General features: G+C 42.6%; 1 protein-coding gene across 2 annotated transcripts in view; it reads right to left on the bottom strand.

Annotated features, from left to right (window-relative positions):
- LOC139566155 (low-density lipoprotein receptor-related protein 1B-like) overlaps positions 1-25,109 on the bottom strand; it is a 207,199-nt gene that overhangs the window by 134,249 nt on the left and 47,841 nt on the right. Inside the window, exons 3-12 of one of the 2 annotated variants that reach the window (XM_071387119.1) lie at positions 11,257-11,376; positions 10,146-10,274; positions 8,310-8,570; positions 8,035-8,197; positions 6,345-6,567; positions 3,729-3,915; positions 3,372-3,515; positions 2,568-2,804; positions 1,422-1,602; positions 49-268 (exon numbers count right to left, since the gene is read on the bottom strand). In XM_071387119.1, the coding sequence (XP_071243220.1) occupies positions 49-268; positions 1,422-1,602; positions 2,568-2,804; positions 3,372-3,515; positions 3,729-3,915; positions 6,345-6,567; positions 8,035-8,197; positions 8,310-8,570; positions 10,146-10,274; positions 11,257-11,376 (1,865 nt within the window). Of the gene's footprint in view, positions 1-36; positions 269-1,421; positions 1,603-2,567; positions 2,805-3,371; positions 3,516-3,728; positions 3,916-6,344; positions 6,568-8,034; positions 8,198-8,309; positions 8,571-10,145; positions 10,275-11,256; positions 11,377-25,109 lie in introns of those variants that run through there. The other variant, XM_071387118.1, reaches the window with a different exon arrangement.

Raw genomic sequence — 25,109 nt, forward strand, 5'->3', positions numbered from 1 at the left:
ATTGTATCGTCTTAATCAGTAGAAAAGAACACTCACTCATTTACTAACCGTTCTGTGGGTACCATCGAGGGAGATTTTCTCTATGTGGTCATAATAAGCGTCGCACCAGTACATGTTACTGGAGCCATGGTCTAGAGTGAGTCCGTTAGGCCACAGGATGCCTGAAGTGACAAAGTCCTGCCGGTGGGATCCATCCATCCAGGCTTTCTCTATCTTGCCAACACTATCGTTCACCTCATCCTCCTCCCAGTCTGTCCAGTACATCCAGCTGAAAAGCAGAAAAAAATTCATGATCAATATGATGGTTTAGCATAGAGAGGTAGATCATTTAGCCCAAATAATACTTAGTATACAAAACATTAAGAACACCTGCTATTTCCATGACAGAGACTGACCAGATGAATCCAGGAGAAAGCTATGATCTCTTATTGATGCCACTTGTTAAATCCACTTCAATCAGTGTAGATGAAGGGGAGGAGACAGGCTAAAGAAGGATTTTAAAGCCTTGAGACAATTGAGACACGGATTGTGTATTTCTACCATTCAGAGGGTGAATGGGCAAGACAAAAGATTTGAGTGACTTTGAACGGGGTATGGTAGTAGGTGTCAGGCGCACCGGTTTGTGTCAAGAACTACAATGCTGCTGGGTTTTTCACGCTCAACAGTTTCCCGTGTGTATCAAGAATTGTCAACCAACCAAAGGACATCCAGCTCACTTGACACGACTGTGGGAAGCATTCGAGTCAACATGGGCCAGCATCCCTGTGGAACACTTTCAACACCTTGTAGAGTCCATGCCCTGACGAATTGAGGCTGTTCTGAGGGCAAAAGGTGTTCCTAATGTTTGGTATACCCACTGTATATATATTTTTGTAAGACACGACACCAAATGTGTCAATATCAAATCACTCTTAAGTTCCCGAAAAGCAGCAGACACTCTAGTCTGCTCTGAAACTGTTAAGCCTCTCATACCAGAGAGCAACACACTACTTACATGTTTGCCAGAGAAGCAATTCACAGCATTTCAGTCCCCATCTCACCTTTAAGCTCATTCTTATAATTAACTGACCGAAAAATGTGTCCAAACTCAGCTCCTTTCCTCAGATGGAGATTTAGGTCGCGATTCAAATCCAATCGCACTTTGTCCCGCTATGCACATTTTAAAGGCAATGTTTCAGCATTTGCGGAGACCGCATTCAGGTAAACGCTGCATATGTCGTCTCAAGTGAAAATGACCTTTAAACGTCAAGCGCGCTTTAACGCGGATCTACCACTGATCGGATTGAATCCCGGCCAGAGTGGATTTACTCAAAACAGCACCAAAATTGGGTGCTGGCATCTTACGTACAAACCGATATCTATTGAAACGTCACTACATAAGGTGACGTTATCAGGGTGTCAACTGTAAAAGGCACACTCACCTGTGCAGAGGGTCCACCACGATCGTTCTGGGGTGAGACAGATCTCCTTCTAACAGCGTTCTCCTTGTCTGAGCAGCTTTCTCCAATCTGGCAACGTTGATTGTTTTCCTGTAGCCGTCATTTGTCCAGTACAAGTTGTTCCCTATCCAGTCCACTGAGATCCCCTCCACGTTATCAAGGTCTAGGACAGGATATGAGGGAAAAAAAGTAATGCATAGAATATGCTGTTGTTTTCCTCTACTTGATCATCCCGGCAGGAGCGTAATCTATCACTGTCTCCAGATCCTCGTTAATGGAATCAAAACCCCAAAGCATTGTTCTAGAATCTACTGTAGCAGATATATTAATCACACACAACACAAAAGCCATGCAAAATAGTGCTGCTTACACAGAAAGCTTTTGGGTATTAGAGATTGACCTAATTCGGGGACACAACTTTAAGACCTTTCAAAGTATGACTAACCTATGATTCATTTGTGTACAGAGGTGTACAGGTACATGCCAGAGATGTAAAGAAGACAAAGGACTTCTATACTCACATAATCCCAGAACTAAAATCTTGCGTAATTTGTCAGATGCTCGATAATGTTCTGGGGGAGTTGTATGAGAAAATATACTAACGAGACTAGAGAAGTTTCCATCCCCTCTAAATGGAAACTCAACCAAAGCATGGGCCAAATTATATATACATATTTAACTAGGCAAGTCAGTTAACAAATTATTTTGACGCTGGGCCAATTGTGCACCGCCCTATGGGACTCCCAATCACGGCCGGATACAGCCTGGATTCGAACCAGGGACTGTCTGTAGTGACGCCTCTTGCACTGAGATACAGTGCCTTAGACTGCTGCGCCACTCGGGAGCCCATTCCAAAATTTGAAAGATGCGAACACCTGTGAAATTGTGATTTGTCCAAAATATCTGCGCACCAGAAGAGAGTTCCTCGTTAGTTGTCGCATCTCACAGTCTGTTGACGGCTGCTATGATACAATCTTATGTTACCTGCGTCTGTCCACATGTGTTTAACACTCACATAACGTGACTGGCATGACTCTCAATACTATTTTTTGTCAACATCTGGAATATCTCATCTCAAGGTTACTTGAAGTTGTTACCTAACAAACAGAACCATCTGAATGCACTGACCATCTTTAAGGATCGTTTTTCGATTGGTCCCATCCAGTCTTTGTCGGCCAATCAGAAAGCTGGTCGTGTCGGCAAAGTATATGTGGCTGGTCTCTGCATGGAAGCCGATCGCCCGAGGGTTTACAAGATTGTCAATCTGTACCATGTGCTCAGCCTCCGACTTGCTATTCAGGTCCAGGCCTCGGATGACACCGGGTCTCCCTCGTCCGTAGAACAGGAATACCTCATTCATAGGCTCTGCAGAGAGAGGTTATAATGCATTATGAAGAGGGTGCTTATAGGAAGCGTGATGGATATTACATAAACAAACCACCAGCTACTAATCTTCTTTACCCTGAACACTGCCAGTGTGTAATTAATTAGCATGATTATCTTTTCTTCCAACCAACACAGGAAATTAAAAATGGTATCCTAAGACAAGAATAATAAGCGAATTACAATGACCTAAATTAAAGCTAGAATTCGTTCTGCCGATTAGACCTTATCAAATCAATCAATCCCTAACTCCAAAACGAGTCTGTGCCAAAGCAACGCTTGAGACAAAGTTAACGGGGAGCATTGAAGCCGACCAAAACAAAGATGAATTTAGTTTTTTACCAGTCATCAGTAACAGGCAGAGAATGAGATGTTGTTAAGGGTTGACTAGATGTGATGTTCAGTAGACCTGACAGAGGAGCGCACTGGAGCAAAGTTGCAGACATTTGGTTCGCGTGGGCGCTGTCACTAATTATAGAAGCTACTTTGCCCCCTGACTGACACTATGACCGTCAACACATTACATAATATGCCCTAATACGAACTTACTCTTGCAGGATTTTCTGTCACTTCCAAGTACAAAGCCTGTTCGACAGCGACAGGATCGGGATTTGTAACTTCCACTGAGCAGACACATGTGAGAGCATCCTCCTTTTCTTCCAGACGGATCGGGATCGCACGCATGAGTCCTGACTGCAGAGAGAGATAGGAGACGAGGGTAGATACCAGACACACGACACACACGCACGCACGCACGCACGCACGCACGCACGCACGCACGCACGCACGCACGCACGCACGCACACACACACACACACACACACACACACACACACACACACACACACACACACACACACACAGCTATCTTCTAAACTTGCAAGAAACACTATATTTTCTTTTTACCTGTTGGTTGGGTGAGTTTTTGGTAAACACGTATTCCCACGGAATTCTCCACGGTGGTTACAGTTTGAACGTCTGCTACGTTAAACCGATTTATCTGTAAAATGTCCGCTTTTGTTCCTTTCGAGGGATCGGTGCGAGCTGCAAACAAATAATCTTCAAAGAGTGATAATCCGTGGAGGTGCAGCAACTGGAAGACAAAGAGAGCAGTAGTGACATGAGGAAGGAGGAGCACAGTGCTATAGAGCAACGCTAGGCTGCATTTATATGTTGCATTCATCTCAACTTAATCCCCAGGTAAACACCTTTGCCCCCAGCTAGCACATAACGTTCTGAGAATCCTATGTTTCTTAGAGCTTGGTGAGAAAGTGGTTGTCCTATGGTTGATTTACATACAATATTCCAACCACAGGAGGTTGGTGGCACCGTAATTGGGGAGGACGGGCTTGTGGTAATGGCTGGAGTGGAATAGGTGGAATTCGATTCACTCCGTTCCTGACATTATTATGAGCTGTCCTCCTCTCAGCAGCCTCCACTGATTCCAACGATATTCTTGGAATGGTGCAGGATACCCAGCTAGCACATAACATTCTGAGAACCATATGTTTCTTAGGTGGGAATTTCTGTACAGCATAACGTTTCCTCATGGTTCTATTTATACACTGCTCAAAAAAATAAAGGGAACACTTAAACAACACAATGTAACTCCAAGTCAATCACACTTCTGTGAAATCAAACTGTCCACTTAGGAAGCAACACTGATTGACAATAAATTTCACATGCTGTTGTGCAAATGGAATAGACAAAAGGTGGAAATTATGGCAATTAGCAAGACACCCCCAATAAAGGAGTGATTCTGCAGGTGGTGACCACAGACCACTTCTCAGTTCCTATGCTTCCTGGCTGATGTTTTGGTCACTTTTGAATGCTGGCGGTGCTTTCACTCTAGTGGTAGCATGAGACGGAGTCTACAACCGACACAAGTGGCTCAGGTAGTGCAGCTCATCCAGGATGGCACATCAATGCGAGCTGTGGCAAGAAGGTTTGCTGTGTCTGTCAGCGTAGTGTCCAGAGCATGGAGGCGCTACCAGGAGACAGGCCAGTACATCAGGAGACGTGGAGGAGGCCGTAGGAGGGCAACAACCCAGCAGCAGGACCGCTACCTCCGCCTTTGTGCAGCACTGCCAGAGCCCTGCAAAATGACCTCCAGCAGGCCACAAATGTGCATATGAACTGAAAAGTTAGTCCTCAGGGTTTTGACTGCTATATAAGTTCTGTTATACTTACAGATATGATTCAAACAGTTTTAGAAACTTCAGAGTGTTTTCTATCCAAATCTACTAATAATATGCATATCTTATATTCTGGGGATGAGTAGCACGAAGTTGAAATTGCGCACGCTATTTTTCCCTAAGTGAAAACTCTGCACCCTATCCTCAAGAAGTTAAGTGTTCCCTTTATTTTTTTGAGCAGTGTAGTAATGTTCTCAAATTGTTCAGAGAATGTGAAGAAAATGTGAAGTTTCTCTGTGGAATTTCAGTACTTCAGCATAATGTTTTCTACAGGTTTCCTCGTGGCTCTATTTAAAGTCATGTTCTCAGAACATTAAGAAAACTTTCCATGAAAACCCCAAGAAAACATTAGTAATATTCAAAGAACGTTCTGAGTATGTTATTCAACATATACATTCGGTTCTCAGCGTCAACAAAACTCTCTGTCCTCTATCTTGTTAAGCGTGTTCAGCTGTTTTAATTGGCCACACCTGATCCTAATAAGTGATTGTTTCCTTTGAAATGGGGTCTGTTTGATTTGACTAAAATGAACAGCTTCGTATGAGTTAAATAAAACATGGCATGCTACACTAGCTCCATCCTGGTTTCACAGTGGAATAATTCCATGGATAGAAAACAGAAGGTTTGAATGTCACTGATGCCGTGCCACAATAAAAAAAGACGTGTTTGCATGTCCTATCTGTGCTTGGAGTTCAAAACAGTTAACCCAAACTAAGCTAGCAGTGTTATTAAAAGTCTTATTGAAACATGTTCTCAGAACATGATTTAATTACCTTCAAATAACCTATCATTTAGAAAACCATAATAAAACATTCTCAGAACCTTCCTGCAACCTAAAAATGTGTGTTCCCAGAAGAGGAAACATTTTCACTTATGCCTTCGTTCCCAGAACCAATTGGAAACCAAATGTGCTAGCTGGGCCTGCTCCTCCACTCCATTCTAATCCATTGGAAAAGGCTGTGGCAAGGGGATACAGCAGCAGCAGGATTGTACAGTAGCATTGGTTGCGTCTCTTTCAACCCTATTCCCTCTCTCTGTAGAGCACCACTTTTGACCAGAATAGGATGCCATTTGGGACGTAACCACTGTCTCTATGTAAAAAGGAAGGGTCAAAGAATGTCCACACTCAGCAGAGTATCTACTCCACTACTTAACAAAAGCTTATCTCATTTGGACTATCTTATTGAATCCTCACAAATGACCACTAAAGGGAGACCAACTGGCATGCCCTTTGATAAAACAGTATATGGTTTCTCTGAAACAAAGAATGATTGAACATTGGAAATGGGAAGATCATAGGATAGCAGCTGTCACACGCTGTACTTACAGAGCTTTCATGGATAACTGTGTGCCGGTTTCTCCCATTGTAATCCACCACTTCGATAGAGTCCAGGGCAGCATCTGCCCAGTAGACCAGCTTTCTAACCAGGTCTAGAGTAACAGCAGTGGGCTTCTCTATTCTGTTCTCCACTATCCTGGTCCTGTTGGTTCCATCCATATTGCACTGTTCCAACTTGGCTGTACTTCCCAAATCCGTAAAGAACATTTTCCTGAAAAGCAAGAATGAATCCCAGGGTATAAAACAGTTTTTATAGAATCAAACCACAATTGAGAATCAATGTACAGTAGGCCTACAGTTTGGACTACGGATGGAAATTAGCTTTGTCGCTAACGCCGATAATTGAACATTATCATGTTGAACCTGAAACATTTGAATAATGTGCACTGTCCCATAAACAGTAGGGAAAAGGTGTTGCGGAGAAATCAATTGTGGAATCCCAATAGAAACGGTTCCTCCTTGTAATTCCTATTTCACACGCCAGTCACATACAGAATTTATCACACAGCAATGTTGTGCTGCAAATTGATGGTTTTCATTCAACCATATTTGAAAGCTCATTCGAACAGTTAAGTAGTGTTTTGTAATTAAATAAATCAATGCCACCAATCAGAAAGCTATTCTAGGTGCAGTCAACCAAATGCAACACGCCAATGACTTATTTCAGCATCAAGGCTCTTTTCAACAATGAGCCTCAGAACAGAAGTATGACTGCATGTAGAGTTCACCTTCACCCTTCACTTGTTTTTGATAAGATCAAACCTAAAATGACTCATTTGATGCAAAACAAATGTATCCGATCATATCAGACTGAGACAATATCGCTATACGCTTTCCATTCATTTCTACAATCCAACTCCATTTTAGCGGAACACCAAAACATTTTAAGTTAACTAAGTGAAATCCATTGAAAATACATGAAACTCTTAGATAGCACCCGTCTACATTCCCTTTGTCATCTGACAGATATCATAGGAGTAGAAGGGAGTCATTTTCCCCTGAAGGGAAAACTAATGTATTGCCGATGATATCGCATTAATAATTGAACACATTGGTCCTGGGATATTACCCCTCTCACTGATGTTGTCAAAGCAGCATTGTTTGCGTGTGAGTGCAATGAGTGGCACAGGAAGATAACACAATCTCCTAACAGCAACTGACTGCTAAGGTGCAGGAGCCACTTAAATCCAAGTCAGGAATACCACAGGTTTGGAAGTCTAAGCCTTAAAATAGACTCTCTCAAACAGCATCATATTCCCTATACAGTGCACATTTTTTTTACTGAGGCCCATAGGGCTCTGGTCAAAAGTAGTGCACTATATAGAGAACAGAGTGCCATTTGGGACGCACTCATAGTTTCTTTATCAGCCGGAGGCGGCACTCAGTTTTGACAACTGGTACAGCTCTGCATCACATACAAATACAGGTCTGCTCAAATTGAGTTGTCAAATGCTGTGAGCTGAGTCAGTCAGATTTAAAGTTTAAAAAAATATATAAAAAAATCTGTAGAATGTGAAAATGGTGTCTGTTGCTGCTTTTAGAAAATGAAAATATATCATATGGTTCCACTACAATGAACCTTAAATCAAACAGAAACATATGTGTTGGTGCCGATACAACAGCTGATGGCAAGCTGAGGCATATTTAGACAGAAAGACCTTACAATTTCTCAACTTACCCCACCAATGAGTCCAGAGCAATTCCACCAGGGTTTTGAAGATCGAGACCGACTATTATGACACATGCGTCGTCTTGTTCATTGCAGACATATATTCTTTCACTTACTCTATCCACAAAGTAAATGTTTCTTGTGAGCCAGTCAATGGCAAAATGTTCCACATCTACAACCAAATGGAAAAAAGTACATGGTGACTAGAGCAAACTTTTTTGTTAGAGCAGCAACATCCAAACCCTTATGATAGATATTTCTACATAAGTTGGAACGAAACTTACTCTCTAGATTCTCTCCTATCCTTACTCTTCGCATCTGTGAAAAGCCTTTTAACTTTGTCATGGTGGCACACCAAAGCTGACCGTTGGAGTTTGTAAATGAGATCCAACATAATGATTCCTCCTTGTAATAGAAATCCAACGTGTGAATCGTCTGATTAGTATCCAAGGGCTTTAGGTTGGGTATAGACGACCCATTGAGGTGTGTGACTGTGATGTGTTCTGTACTCGCAATCAGCAATACAGGTGGTCTGTCCCCAGGATCTGAGCGAGAGAGAGAGAGACTGAAATTAGTATCCATCCATACATTCTTAAAGGATACTTATGGCATACAATCCAACAACAGAAACTTCCAAACAGAGCATCTGAATGAGGCTATAATAAGCACTTGTTTGCTGCTAATGACCCATCAGGCAAACATTAATTTGTTTCCAAAAATCTCTGATTAATTCTCTATAACAAGTTGATATAGACAAGCTTTTACAGGTGTCTATGTAGCTTTGACCATTACAGTGCAAGTAGCATGTTAAAATGGTAGTATTCCACTATTCAACTGGTTTGGGACATTGAATTTACTGCCACTTTCACAATTACTGCTAATGTCCAGTCACTGTTTAGGTTCCATTATTTATGGACTACTTCAAAGGGGAAAGCCAACTACTGTAGATCTCTTTCTAAGGGATAGCCCACTACTGTAGATCTCTTTCTAAGGGATAGCCCACTACTGTAGATCTCTTTCTAATGGATAGCCCACTACTGTAGATCTCTTTCTAAGGGATAGCCAACTACTGTAGATCTCTTTCTAAGGGATAGCCCACTACTGTAGATCTCTTTCTAAGGGATACCCCACTACTGTAGATATCTTTCTAAGGGATAGCCCACTACTGTAGATCTCTTTCTAAGGGATAGCCCACTACTGTATATCCAGCAGGAAAGTAAACAAAGGATTGTCACCGGGTGTTTTACAACTGTTATTGACCTAGGAGACATATGGGTGCTGAAAGCATGGGAAATGTAAGGAGGTGTGTGTGTGTGTGTGTGTGTGTGTGAGCGTGAGTGTGAGTGTGCGTGGCCTGGACTTCTATTCACCCATGAAGAGTGTGATTTACCAGTCAAAGGAAAGTTTAGCTCACACGGTACTTGAGTAATGGAAGTAATGCTAGTCATAAATCAGGGTTCCCTCTCTTGCTAAATCCTTTCCTTTAATGGTTATGTCTTAAAGGGACACTTCAGGATTTTGGCAATGAAGCCCTTTATCTTCTTCCCCAGTCAGATGAACTCGTGGATACCATTTTTAATGTCTCTGCGTGCAGTTTGAAATAAGTAACTAACTAACAATAACACAATTGCAAACTAGCATTAGCGCAATGCCTGGAAGTCTATTGTAAGTGCTAGCATGCTATCAGATGCCATAGATTTCCAGTCATTCCGCTAACACTAGTTAGCATTGGCTCACGAAACTACCTCTAACTCCATTCATATGGATGTAGAGACATACAAACGGTATCCATGAGTTCATCTAACTCTGGGGAAGTAGATCAAGGGTTTCATTGTCAAAATCCTGAAGTCTCCCTTTAACACCCCTCTTGTATTATCTGCAACAATTGTAAAGTTACCTGATTGAATCATCACAGCAAAGACATGTAGACATGAAATAGCTCAGGTCGTGTTACAGGTCGGCTATACATGTTCAGCAGATGAGTCTCCAATATAAAGTTCAATTCATATTGATTCGATGGAAACCCTTGGTTTACTTCATGAAACAACACATTCTAGAGGTAAAAGCTCTCCATCAAAGACATGCTGCATACTAAAGCCACGATACATAATTCATCCTACCGATCTTGGCTTTGCAGGACCTTCTGTTGGGTTGTAGGATGTATCCATCTGTACAGCTACATATATATGATCCAAAGGTGTTCATACAGGTCTGGCTACATGTATCATATACTGTGCAGTCGTCGTGATCTACAGTGAGAGGGCAAGAAATTGTTACAAACTAAGTGCAGTTAAACATGACCTAAATACAGTGCATTCGGAAAGTATTCAGACCCCTTGACTTTTTCCACATTTTGTTACGTTACAGCCTTCTTCTAAAATGGATTGAATTGTTTTTCCTCATTAATCTACTACACACAATACTCCATAATGACAAAGCAAAAACAGGATTTTAGAAATGTAAGAGGAAGAGTCTTGGTGGTTCCAAACTGTTTCCATTTAAGAAATGCCCGAGGCCACTGTCTTCTTGGGGACCTTCAATGCTGTAGAAGTGTTTTTGGTACCGTTCCCCAGATCTGTGCCTCGACACAATCCTGTCTCGGAGCACTACGGACAATTCCTTTGACCTCATGGTTTGGTTTTTGCTCTGACATACACTGTCAACTGTGGGACCTTATACAGACAGGTTTGTGCCTTTCCAAATAATTTCCAATCAATTGAATTTACCACAGATGGACTCAAATCTAGTTGTAGAAACATCTCAAGGATGATTAATGGAACCAGGATGCACCTGAGCTCAATTTCGAGTCTCATAGAAAAGGGTCTGAATTCTTATGTAAATAAGGTATTTCTGTTTGTTTTTTTCTAAAACCTGTTTTCGCTTTGTCATGCGGTATTGTGTGTAGATTGATGAGGATTTTTTTTACATTTAATCCGTTTTTTAATAAGGCTGTAACGTAACAAAATGTGGAAAAAGGGAAGGGGTCTGAATACTTTCCGGTACATAAACCTGGTTTAATATGGCCCCAAAAAGACATCTCAAAAGTGTCACCTTCACACATACAGAGTACAATATATGTGTGTCCATTTATCAGTTATTCCAGAATGATCCAAATATGACTTACTGTGTTGTCGAACATAAAAGCGTTACCATTCTTTTTTTGTCATCAGTTTGTTAATATCCGCCACTCATCCCTTTGATTTAGATGAATTGTTGGCTGTCGGTCCTTACCTCTGCAGGCTCGACCATCCTGTTCCACCTCAAAGCCGTCTGCACAGAAGCAGAACGTCATGTTTCTCATTATGACACAGCCGTACTGACACAACAACTCTTGGCACTTTGGCTGGAGTTCTGGAAGACAAAGTTAAAAAAACATTGTTGTGTGTAGGTGGTTGACATTGCCATGGAAATAGCAATAACAGGTGGTATGTCATGTTAATACGTCACTAATGTCTCTGGGCTTTCAGACTTGAAGTTTCTAAGTTGAAATGTCATTTCCTTTCTTACTGCCAGCAGAAGGGGACGAGGTGTGAAAGATTTGAACCCCCCGAAAGAGGGCATAGAAACCCTTTTAAAATAAATTATTCCGATCTCTTTGTTAGCTGTTTATCATTTGGTGTGCATGATTTATTTCACAGCGATTTCAAAAAGTGAATTGCTGTTTAAAAGCTGCTTATGTTGATACATTTCTACGAATTAGACGCCACTTCAAGGTTGCTGTCAACAGGAAATCAGTTAAGTAGAAATGTAAGGTCCATTGTATGTAATTAATTACTTCCTCCAACAGCAATAACTGCTCATAATCACATGCATCAGTCAGAGAGCTGTCCAAGGCTACATCCCAAATGGCACCATATACCCTATATGGTATACTGTATACTGTATTGCACTAATTTTGACCAGAGCCCTGGTCAAAAGTAGTGCACTATATAGGGAATAGGGTGCCATTTGGGACACACCAGGGGCTTCCTGCTGTTCTGTCAGCATCTCTCTACACCTACCTTGTATTTATTGTTTCACAAATTGGTGGTAAAATTTAAGTGATTTATATTCTTGCACAACATGTGCCACTGCCACAAATTGCAATGACTTCAATACCCAAAATATAATTCAAAAGCGTTTATTTCCTCATAAACCTGTCAGTGGCTAACCTTGGGAGTGTGAAGCAGAGTTATATCTATTTATGTCAAGCAGGCAAGAACGCTAGAGTCATCACACACAGTGTTTATAAATCAATTACTGTCAGTGAACTTCACTTGAATTTATATGCATTCACTTTGATACAAGTCTCACCTTTCTGTACTGAAACATTTCCAGGCCAGCTCCATCCCATCTCCCACTGATTACAAACAGCCTCTTCATTCTCCCATGATGCCTCACCATGTGGGGGACCTCACCACCACTAGGGAGTCGACCAAAACTCATAATGACTTTTCCTTCTATGAAAAGTAATATGGCTGTTCTGGTGGTGTATGAGTAATATGGCTGTCCCCCAATTCCCATCGTCTGTACTCCCCACAGAGATGATGATGGTCCCCCACATGGATGGACATGGATGTGGGTAAGGGCTCCACTGCTGTGAGGAATTGTATGGAGGCTTGTGTAGACTGGGGAGCTTTTGCTCAGAGTGTTGTTGTAAAGCCCATCTGTAAACAGCCCGTCCAACTACCTCATCCCCATACTGTATTTATGTATTTATCTTGCTCCTTTGCACAGCCAGTATCTCTACTTGCACATTCATCTTCTGCACATCTACCATTCCAGTGTCTTCTGCACATCTACCATTCCAGTGTCTTCTGCACATCTACCATTCCAATCTTCTCCACATCTACCATTTCTTCACCACCATGGCCTATTTATTGCCTTACCTCCCTTATCTCATTTGCACTCACTGTATATAGACTTTTCTTTTTTGTTTATTCCATGTGTAACTCTGTGTTGTTGTATGTGTCGAACTGCTGTGCTTTATCTTGGCCAGGTCACAGTTGTAAATGAGAACTTGTTCTTAACTAGCCTACCTGGTTAAATAAAGGTGAACTAAAAAAATACATGAAAAAAAGGTACATAGGTTTATAGTGACCCTCTCCTAGTGGTGAGATGGATCACCTCAGGGGGCCAGCGTCCTAGACCTCAGCCCCACAGCAGCCCCATCAACCCCAGGCAGATCTGACAGCTCTAAATCTTGTTTACTGATTCCCATAGCAAACACCTGTGTCGGGTCCTGTGTCTGGTCTCTGGTTAGTGGAGCACGACGATGGCGGAATCACCTTGAGGATTCACTGTGTGAGTTATGCGGCTGTAAATTTACCACAGCGCCATGGCAGCGGAGCACTGTCAGGTGTCTTGTTTAATGGCCTGTTTCACAGCCAAACTACATTACCGGGAATCAGAGAGGCAAATAATGCCTAGCGTTACTTAACTTTTCACTATATTTTCACTTAAGATTAATTTCTAAATTTTTTACAGAACATAATCTGTAAATCTAAACTAGTCAAGATGTTTTGTATATTTTAGATAGAATGCCAACACACCACTATGGCTTCCGGTTTAGCATGTGAATGGACAAGAAGCTCGTGGACTAGGCTCTTACGCATTAGTTCATTTTGCCAAATTTGTACTTTGCATTCTACTTTCTTACATATCATATTTGATTGGTGAGTTTGTGAGGTAACTTTTTTTAAATTTTAAATGTTTTTTATTTTTTTATTTTTTATTATACCCCCTTTTTCTCCCCAATTTCCGTGGTATCCATTTGCTAGTAATTACTATCTTGTCTCATCGCTACAACTCCCGTACGGGCTCGGGAGAGACGAAGGTCGAAAGCCATGCGTCCTCCGAAACACAACCCAACCAAGCCGCACTGCTTCTTAACACAGCGCGCCTCCAACCCGGATGCCCAGCCGCACCAATGTGTCGGAGGAAACACCGTGCACCTGGCTCCCTTGGTTAGCGCGCACTGCGCCCGGCCCGCCACAGGAGTCGCTGGTGCGCGATGAGACAAGGATATCCCTACCGGCCAAACCCTCCCTAACCCGGACGACGCTAGGCCAATTGTGCGTCGCCCCACGGACCTCCCGGTCGCGGCCGGCTGCGACAGAGCCTGGGCACGAACCCAGAGTCTCTGGTGGCGCAGCTGGCGCTGCGATGCAGTACCCTAGACTACTGCGCCACCCGGGAGGCCGTGAGTTAACTTTTTGATTCAAACGTCACACGACCTGAGGAGCAGAGCCTCATGCGGTCATACTCCCCGGAGATCTTCAGAACCTCCATACGTTTCTGGTCTCGGAAATTACATTTTTTTTCCTAGCCTCTTACTGAAGGACTTTTAACCACTTTATTACGCCCTATTGATCATTCGTACATGTACAGACACTAGGCCCCTTTTCTTTTTTGTAACAGGGTAACAAACTGTGGGACACTTATTTGGCCATCCTTAAGACACATTGTACGTGTTGCACTGATTGAAGACTCCCTGTGACAGGACAGTTCCGTTTCACTGTTATGGGGTCTTTGTTTTGGTTGATCTGTTGACCTACTTTACCATTTTGTGAATGCCTTTTCAAATGTATTTCACTACTGGTGCTATGGAGCCTCTCCGCGTTAGGATAGGAAGGTTTTCTGTTTATATGCACCGAAGCTGGGGAAGGAGACTTTGGGTTTGGGTGGGAGTGGAGGGGGAGTGACCTTTTTTGGTCCTATTTTTGTATTTTTTAGTGTTTGGTTTTGTTTGGTTTTTATCTTTGTTTTTTTCATCAGTTTTCTCTGTTATCTTTGCAAATGCTTGGTCTGTTTTCACACCTTTTTCATTTCAATATTTTAGATATTGAACAACGCGAATAATAGTAATATGGGAATAGGTAGTTCTAATCCTATAAAGTTTTTATCTTGGAATAAAGCTTGAATTTACAATCTGAATTCAATCCCTTGTCCACTACAGACGCAGAACGGTTACTATTGCTAGTGGAACCTACTATGAACATGGCGACTGGGCAAGTCGTCTGCTCACACACCAATTAAAATGCAGAGCTGCTACCTGTCTGATTCCCCAAATTAAAGATTCCTCTCATAGCTTGATTTCTGACCCTACGGGGATCAATGACACCTTCAAATCTTTCTATTCCTCCCTGTATACGTCTGAATTTCCATCAGATACTGCCAATATGGCTACATTTTTGGGTGAACTGGAGACTCCCACAGTTGAGGCTGAAACTGCAGATGACCTTGATTTCCCTCTCAGCCTTGAAGAAGTTATTCAGTCTATCAAGTCAATGCAGAGCAGCAAAGCTCAAAGGCCTGATGGGTTTCCAACTGAGTTATTAAGAAATGCTATACCAAGTTAGCCCCTTTACTTTTATCTATGTATAATGAATCACTTGAATGTGGCTCATTGCCACCTACCCTAACACATGCTTCTCCTTAAGAAGGGGAAAGACCCCACTTCCTGTTCTTCAATTAGGCCCCTAAGTGTCACGAATCCCGCCGAAGATGGTGCCTCTTCCCGTTCGGGCGGCGCTCGGCGGTCGTCGTCTCCGGCCTACTAGCTGCCACCGATCCCCTTTTCTGTTTCATTTAGTTTTGTCTGATTTGTTGCACCTGTTTTGTGTTTAGGTTCATTGTGGGCTATTTAAACCCAGTTGGCCCGCCGACTTTGTGCGGACTTGTTTTTCTGTTTGTGGTGTCGTTATTTCTTGTGGTGTCTGTTCCGAGTAGATTTTGTCCTGTTTGTTTTGGACTGTTACTTGACGCGCCCTTGTATGTGTGGCGTAGCCGTCTCGCTGTATCTTTTGGAATATTAAATCCACTCGCTTCTCACTACCCTGCTCTCTGCGCCTGACTCCTTCATCACCACTTTTGGAACTGTGACACTAAGTCTCCTTAATGTGGATGTAAAGGTGCTGGCGAAGGTGATAGCGAGGCGTCTGGAAGTAGCTTTACCAAGACTCATAACACAGGAACAAACCGGCTTTATAAAGGGCAGATATTCATGTTTTAACATTCGGATGCTGTTTAACATTATTTATTCTAAACAATTCTCCAACTCCCCTGAGGTGGTAATCTCCCTAGACGCAGAGAAGGTATTCGACAGAACTGAATGGGAGTACCTATTTGCTGTTCTTAAAAAATTTGGATTTGGGGACAGATTTTTGCTCATGAATCCGTCTCTTGTATACCTCTCCCCAGGCCAGTGCCTGTACCAATGACACCCATTCTGATTATTTTGCCGTGGGACACGCCAAGGCTGCCCACTGTCCCCTTTATTATTTGCCATCGCCATTGAGCCCTTTTCAGTAGCTTTACGGGCATCCTCCTCTTTCCAGGGTGTAGCACGGGAAGGAGTTGAACATAGGTTATCATTATATGCAGATGATTTGATACTCTATGTAAACAACCCTGTAACCTGTTTACCTTCTATCCTTTCTATTCTGGAGAACTTTGGCTCCTTCTCCGGTTACAAGCTGAATCTCCAGAAAAGTGAGTGCTTCCCAGTCAATCCAGAAGCGCAACAGCTCCAGCAGACAGACTTGCCCTTTCAGCTTAGCCGCTCTGGTTTCAAATACCTTGGAGTGAACGTAACTCGTTCATTACATGCTCTTTTTTTCTGCAAACTTTGCTCCCCTTCTTGCGCAAATGAAAACTGATTTTCAGAGATGGGGTATCACTTATAGGGAGGATTAATGCTGTAAAAATGAACAGTTCACCCAAACTCCTTTATCTATTTCAATCTATCCCGTTGTTTTTACCAAGTTTTTTTTTTTAAGTCAATCAATCAGGCTGTTACCACATTTATCTGGGGAGGAAAGGTAACCAGTCAGTAGATCTTTACTTCAGAGATGCAAGTTTAGTGGAGGGCTGACACTACCCAATTTTGTATACTGTTACTGGGCAGCCAACTTTCAGAAATTGCCATTCTGGTTACATGCTCCAGATACCCCATGGTGCCACCTAGAGGCACATTCTTGTATTTCTGCTTCTCTTCCTGCTTTACTCTGCTCTTCTCTCCCAACATACCCCTCTCGCTATACTCACAATCCTGTAGTGCTTTCCACACTTAAGATTTGGTACCAGTTTTGATGGCATTTTAAATTCTCCTCTGCATCTACTATGGGTCCTATTGACAAGAATCACTTATTCCCCGCTTCCCTAATAGATAATGCTCTCTCTCACTGGACAAGGAAAGGTATTATGTCCTTCCAAGACTTTTCTAGTATTCTTTCTAGTTTTCCCAACCTGGCCTCTAAATACTCTTTGCCTCCATCTCACTTTTTCCATTACCTTCCAATTAGGCATTGTGTCTCCTTCCAATTTTCTTGCTTCCCTGCTCCACCCCCTTGCCAACCCTGGGATGGCATATTGACTCTATTACCTCGATAGAAAGCAATCATTTCTCAGATATATCTGCGTACTTTGTCATTGGACAAACACTCCACCAACAAAACTAAATCTGCTTGTCAACGGGAAATGGGTGTTGAATTTACACAGGAGTGGCGGGATGAGGCGATTGATAGAGTCTTGGTGGTTCCAAACAATTTAACGTTTTACATAGAGTGCATTTTTCCAAATCCAGATTGTCTGAAATATATCCAAATGTAAATGATGAGTGTGATAGATGGCATGTCTCACCATGTGACCTTAGTCACATGTGCACTCAATGCTCCAAACTACAAGATTACTGGGATTCTATTTTTATAACTTTATTTTACATTTACATTTAAGTCATTTAGCAGACGCTCTTATCCAGAGCGACTTACAAATTGGTGCATTCACCTTATGATATCCAGTGGAACAACCACTTTACAATAGTGCATCTAACTCTTTTAAGGGGGGGGGGGGGGGTTAGAAGGAAATCTGAGGTGCTTGAAATGAACCTGCAGCCATGTCCCTTGATAGCTGTTTTTGGTATTGCATAAGACTTGTTCTCCTTGGACCCCAAACATGCCGATGTTGTTGCTTTTACATCCGTATTAACTCGACGTAGAATTCTTCTCCAGTAGAAGTCTGCTCAGCCCTCCTCTACTTCCCAATGGATCAACGATGTAATGTTCCTCCTAAAACTTGAGAAAATTAATTATTCCCTTAGGGGTTCCAATGATACATTTGTTAGAAAATGGCAACCATTTATATCATACTTTAATGGCTTGCAGAGGCTCCCCTCTGATGAGATGCTTTAAGGTTTCCCAGTAGGTATTACCAGTAGTCATTACATAATAGGTACAGTCATCAATATAATACTATCCAGTCCAAGCACGTTTGTCTAAGGTTTACTGATCATTTCTTTATTTCTGTTTTTGTATTTGGAATCTGTATTGAGTTGTTTGTATATTTTTTCCCCCACTGTATTCTTGATTGTATATTTGTTGTGATATCTCTGTAGAATTTTTGTTTTCTAGGACCGAAATGAGGGAGGGCGTGGGGTGGGTTGGCTATATGGGGTGATCATGGTGGGTGGTTGGGAGAGGGTTGGGGGCAGGTGGTTGAGAGTGAAGGAATTGATGTGGGTGGAAGGGGTAGGGCGGAGATGTAGGGAAGGGAAGGGACTAGGGGGTTTGGGTGGATGTGTTGTGTGGAGGGAAGGAGGGTGGTCTGGTCAAATCTTTGCACTTACATTGATGTACATTTTGTAAAACTTGAACAACTTTTTTTTTAAATAAAAAAACACATCACAACTATCTGTACTAACATTAGGGTGATGAGATATTCCCAGTGCAATGTAATGTCTCATGTTTCCTTGGAAACGTGCGTTGCATCTCTCCCGCTTTGCCTCTCATTGGGAGTGCATGGCGGTACTCTTGAGTAAAACCTCTTAACTCACTCACTGATCTCTTATGATTAGTAGCTAATGTCCCAGCTGCTATTGTCATCCTCAGACCATAAATAAGCCACTCATGCCAACAGAAACGACCCAAGATGAGGAGCTGAGTGGAGCTAATGCACTTTTGTATCCAACCACAGTGTTTGTACAGTATGCTCTTTTTAGAGACTGTTTAGGGCCCATAGACTTAAGGAGTAACTTAAACACAATGCATCCTCATCCCTTTACAGAAGTTACAATATGGCTTATTGGACCATTATTCACAGATAATTGGTCAATCTGGATGTATTTGCAACAACGTCTTCTGCTCTAACGATACAGCATAAAGCAGTAAACAAACTTCTGTACTTGTCGTCGTCTACTTGTCATGCCTGCACAAAATAGATGTAGATATTTTCCTTCGGCTCACTTCTCTACACGACAGGATCCATTAAGTGCTCTATCTGTAGAGCTGACTCTTTAAGTTGGCAGTTTATTCTATGTCTTTTTATAAAATGCCGGTTTATTCTGTCTTTGTACATTCCTATTCTTAACTCTTTTCTGTGAATGCAGTATTTATTCAACTGCTTTTGTATTCATCAGAGGAGAAACAGGGAAAAGTGGGCAGAGCCGAATACTGTAGTTGATCATTTCCACTGGGAGATGAAAGAGTTCACAGTGAGGCTTTTTATAAATCTCTTTTCTGCAACACCTGCAAACGGTTTTGTTGTTGTTGTTGTGTTTTAAGGGTTTCACAGAACAAGTAAGACATATGGCAACCTTCGAGGTTAAGTTGTAAAATGCTGTACACTTTGTAGGCTTTGTACAACAGCCATAGCTGTTTATGAAACGTGTATCATAGTTTCCTGCAATTACGGCATCATTCTGCTTAACAAAGTCACGCGAAAGACGTTTCCTTGAAAGAAGTAGACTAGTCCTAAAAATAGTCCTCAGTATCATGAATATGGTAATGTGATTGCAGTGTCATAGCACATGATGAATCATTCAAACGATCAAAGATGCCGTTCAGGTTTTACACTAAGGTTGATTGAGGACTCTTTAGCCTTGTTCACACTGCAGGCCTTAATGCTCAAATCCGTTTTGTTTTTCAAATCAGTTTTGGAATACTGACTGTCCAAACAGCAAGTTACAAGTAACCAAATCGGATTTGTATGTGTTCAGACAGCAGTTATTTGCTGACTTGTCTACAATAGTTGTTTTAGAAAATACGGGTGTGTGAACAATGGTGTAAGCTGATTGGTGGTGGAGCTTGCGCTTCCTATCACTCAGAAGTTATGTAGTAAGCTAAGGTGACAACAATGGCTGCCACGGACGTTTCCAAGTTACTTTGAATGTTCAACATCATAGAGTAAGAACACATTTCAAGCCTCAAAGGATTAAATGATCCAACTTTCAAAACAAGTCCTTTTTGGCTAGCCACAACAGTCAACTAGCTAGCTAGGTAGCTGTTTAACTTTCTAGCACATTCACTAATGTGTTTGTAAACAATAAACTAGCTAGATAGCTACCACATGTACTTTTCAAACTGTCAACAGAACTAGAAAGCAACAAGATATTCCAAATAACAATAAAAAAAACACTTGAGGGCAGATACATCAGATTCAAATCTGATTAGGAATCAGATATGTATCTGATTTCAAACCACCTATGAAGGTGTCTTGAAATATCCAATGTGTCTTGAAATATCCAATTCCATGTGCTTTTTGGCTGTTCAGAATGAAGGATTGGATTTGAATCACTTAAGCTGCCTGTATAAATTGGTGCTATATACTGTATATATATATATATATATATATACAGTATATAGCACCAATTTATATATATATGTATATACAGTTGAAGTCGGAAGTTTACATACACTTAGGCTGGATTCATTAAAACTCGTTTTACAACCAATCCACACATTTCTTGTTAACAAACTGTAGTTTTGGCAAGTCGGTTAGGAAATTTTTCCAAAGAATGTTAGCAGACAGATTATTTCACTTATAAGTCACAGTATCACAATTCCAGTGGGTCAGAAGTTTACATACACTAAGTTGACTGTACCTTTAAACAGCTTGGAAAATTCCGGAAAATGATGTCATGGCTTTAGAAGCTTCTGATAGGCTAATTGACATAATTTGAGTCAATTGGAGTTGTACCTGTGGATGTATTTCAAGGCCTACCTTCAAACTGAGTGCCTCTTTGCTTGACATAATGGGAAAATCAAAAGAAATCAGCCCAGATTTGTGGGGGTCTACAAAAAATGTAGACCCCCACAAGTCTGGTTCATCCTTGGGAGCAATTTCCAAATGCCTGAAGGTACCACGTTCATCTGTACAAACAATAGTACGCAAGTATGAACACCATGGGACCACGCAGCCGTCATTCCGCTCAGGAAGGAGATGCGTTCTGTCTCCTAGAGATGAATATACTTTGGTGTGAAAAGTGCAAATCAATCCCAGAACAACCGCAAAGGACCTTGTGAAGATGCTGGAGGAAACAGGTATAAAAGTATCTATATCCACAGTAAAACAAGTCCTATATCAACATAACCTGAAAGGCCGCTCAGCAAGGAAGAAGCCACTGCTCCAAAACCGGCATAAAAAAGCCAGACTACGGTTTGCAACTGCACATGGGGACAAAGATTGTACTTTCTGGAGAAATGTCCTCTGGTCTGATGAAACAAAAATAGAACTGTTTGGCCATAATGACCATCATTATGTTCTGATGAAAAAGGGGGACGCTTGCAAGCCGAAGAACACCATCCCAACCATGTTGTGGTGCTTGCTGCAGGAGGGACTGGTGCACTTGGTCTCAAATGGGTCTTCCAAATGGACAATGACCCCAAGCATACTTCCAAAGTTGTGGCAAAATGGCTCAATGACAACAAAGTCAAGGTATTGGAGTGGCCATCACAAAGCCCTGACCTCAATCCTATTGAAAATCCTATAGAAAACCTGACTCAGTTACACCAGCTCTGTCTGGAGGAATGGGCCAAAATTCAAAATTCACCTAAAATTCACCTAAGACAGGCAATTTGTACTAGGATTAAATGTCAGGAATTGTGAAAAACTGAGTTTAAATGTATTTGGCTAAGGTGTATGCAAACTTCTGACTTCAACTGTATATATATATATATATAGATTGATATTTAAACATTATGATTGATTCATAATTGAGACTTATTGTGAATATACATGAACTATACAAAATAAAGAATCAAGAAATTATGTGGACAAAATAAAAGTTATTCTTTGTCCCTCTTGAGTAGCAACAACATAACCAGAAACAATTCCTCAAAATAGTCAGAATTAATCTAAAATACACTATATACGGTGCATTCGGAAAGTATTCAGACCCCTTGACTTTTCCACATTTTGTTAATTTACAGCTTTATTCTAAAATAGATTAAATAATTTTTGTCATAATAAATGCACAAGCTGTATCGACCGGGAACATATGGTAAGCTTTATTCACCAAATTCTCACCAAGCGCACCAATTTTCAATGCTCTCAGAATAGAAGTAACTTCCAGACTGATTTGGAGCATGTAACTATGCCAGCATACCAAATGGTCCTAATTATTTTCCACAATCATCACCTAATTAAATCACCAGTTACCTTTTTTTATTATTTAAATGTATTTTTTTTGTTACTGCACCTGGTATTTCCAGGGGGTCTCCTGTCACAGTACTAACCAGGCCCGATCCTGAACAGGCGTGTTCAGGGTGGTATGGCCGCAAGCGTATTGTTTTACCCTGTTTCCACCCAAAATTAGGTCCCTTGGGTCATTTCTGCAACTCCTCAACGGGCTCGGGAGAGGCGAAGGTTGGGATACGCATCCTGCGAAACATGACCCACCTGTCTGCCTACTTCTTATCACACTGCTCACTTAATCCAGATATCAGTTGCACCAATGTGTCGGAGGAAACACCGTTTGACTGACGACCGGAGTCAGCTTGCAGGCAACCGGCCTTGTCACAAGAAGACGCCAGAGCACGGTGAGCCAAGGAAATCCCCACTGGCCAAACCCTCTCCTACGCCGGACAGCGTTGGGCCAATTGTGCACCGTCCTATGAGGATTGAAAAGTGAACACCGGACAGAGGATTGTCTCATCTGTAACACTTGCTTGGATTCTGAGGCAGAGAAAGAAGAGATGCAACTGGAGGTCAGAGCAGGTCTGCAGAAAGAATCACATACTGTGTGTCAAAGGGGAAACCTGGGGGTCAGAGCAGGTCTGCAGAAGCAGGTTCTCGGGTTTCCGGGTTGGAGCGAGTAGTCGCATTTCGCTTCGCTCCACAGGTAGTATTACATTTCATTCATTTCATTTCATTTCATTACAGTACAACGGTTTGATTTGTTTGATCTTAGCAATTTGTTCTTAGCTAGCTACATAGCCGTCTTTGTATCAAAGATAATTGTGTAGTTTAGAGTAATTATCGACGTTAGCTAGCCAGCTATTTTCGTCCTTCTAAATTAGTCAACACTGCTAGCTAGCCTACTTCACCAGCCAGCAGTACTGTATCATTTTAGTCAATAAGATTTTTTGCAACGTAAGCTTAACTTGCTGAACATTCGAGACGTGTAGTCCACTTGTCATTCCAATCTCCTTTGCATTAGCGTAGCCTCTTCTGTAGCCTGTCAACTATGTGTCTGTCTATCCCTCTTCTCTCCTCTCTGCACAGACCATACAAACGCTTCACACCGCGTGGCCGCTGCCACTCTAACCTGGTGTTCCCAGCGCGCACGACCCACGTGGAGTTCCAGGTCTCCGGCAGCCTCTGGAACTACCGATCTGCGGCCAACAAGGCAGAGTTCATCTCAGCCTATGCTTCCCTCCAGTCCCTCGACTTCTTGGCACTGACGGAAACATGGATTACCACAGATAACACTGCTACTCCTACTGCTCTCTCCTCGTCTGCCCACGTGTTCTCGCACACCCAGAGAGCTTCTGGTCAGCGGGGTGGTGGCACTGGGATCCTCATCTCTCCCAAGTGGACATTCTCTCTTTCTCCCCTGACCCATCTGTCTATCGCCTCCTTTGAATTCCATGCTGTCACAGTTACCAGCCCTTTCAAGCTTAACATCCTTATCATTTATCGCCCTCCAGGTTCCCTTGGAGAGTTCATCAATGAGCTTGACGCCTTGATAAGTTCCTTTCCTGAGGATGGCTCACCTCTCACAGTTCTGGGTGACTTTAACCTCCCCACGTCTACCTTTGACTCATTCCTCTCTGCCTCCTTCTTTCCACTCCTCTCCTCTTTTGACCTCACCCTCTCACCTCCCCCCCCCTACTCACAAGGCAGGCAATACGCTTGACCTCATCTTTACTAGATGCTGTTCTTCCACTAATCTCATTGCAACTCCCCTCCAAGTCTCCGACCACTACCTTGTATCCTTTTCCCTCTCGCTCTCATCCAACACTTCCCACACTGCCCCTACTCGGATGGTATCGCGCCGTCCCAACCTTCGCTCTCTCTCCCCCGCTACTCTCTCCTCTTCCATCCTATCATCTCTTCCCTCTGCTCAAACCTTCTCCAACCTATCTCCTGATTCTGACTCCTCAACCCTCCTCTCCTCCCTTTCTGCATCCCTTGACTCTCTATGTCCCCTATCCTCCAGGCCGGCTCGGTCCTCCCCTCCTGCTCCGTGGCTCGACGACTCATTGCGAGCTCACAGAACAGGGCTCCGGGCAGCCGAGCGGAAATTGAGGAAAACTCGCCTCCCTGCGGACCTGGCATCCTTTCACTCCCTCCTCTCTACATTCTCCTCTTCTGTCTCTGCTGCTAAAGCCACTTTCTACCACTCTAAATTCCAAGCATCTGCCTCTAACCCTAGGAAGCTCTTTGCCACCTTCTCCTCCCTCCTGAATCCTCCTCCCCCTCCCCCCCCTCCTCCCTCTCTGCGGATGACTTCGTCAACCATTTTGGAAAGAAGGTCGACGACATCCGATCCTCGTTTGCTAAGTCAAACGACACCGCTGGTTCTGCTCACACTGCCCTACCCTGTGCTTTGACCTCTTTCTCCCCTCTCTCTCCAGATGAAATCTCGCGTCTTGTGACGGCCGGCCGCCCAACAACCTGCCCGCTTGACACTATCCCCTCCTCTCTTCTCCAGACCATTTCCGGAGACCTTCTCCCTTACCTCACCTCGCTCATCAACTCATCCTTGACCGCTGGCTACGTCCCTTCCGTCTTCAAGAGAGCGAGAGTTGCACCCCTTCTGAAAAAACCTACACTCGATCCCTCCGATGTCAACAACTACAGACCAGTATCCCTTCTTTCTTTTCTCT

Source organism: Salvelinus alpinus, chromosome 38 (genome assembly GCF_045679555.1).
Source record: "Salvelinus alpinus chromosome 38, SLU_Salpinus.1, whole genome shotgun sequence".
NCBI lineage: Eukaryota > Metazoa > Chordata > Actinopteri > Salmoniformes > Salmonidae > Salvelinus > Salvelinus alpinus.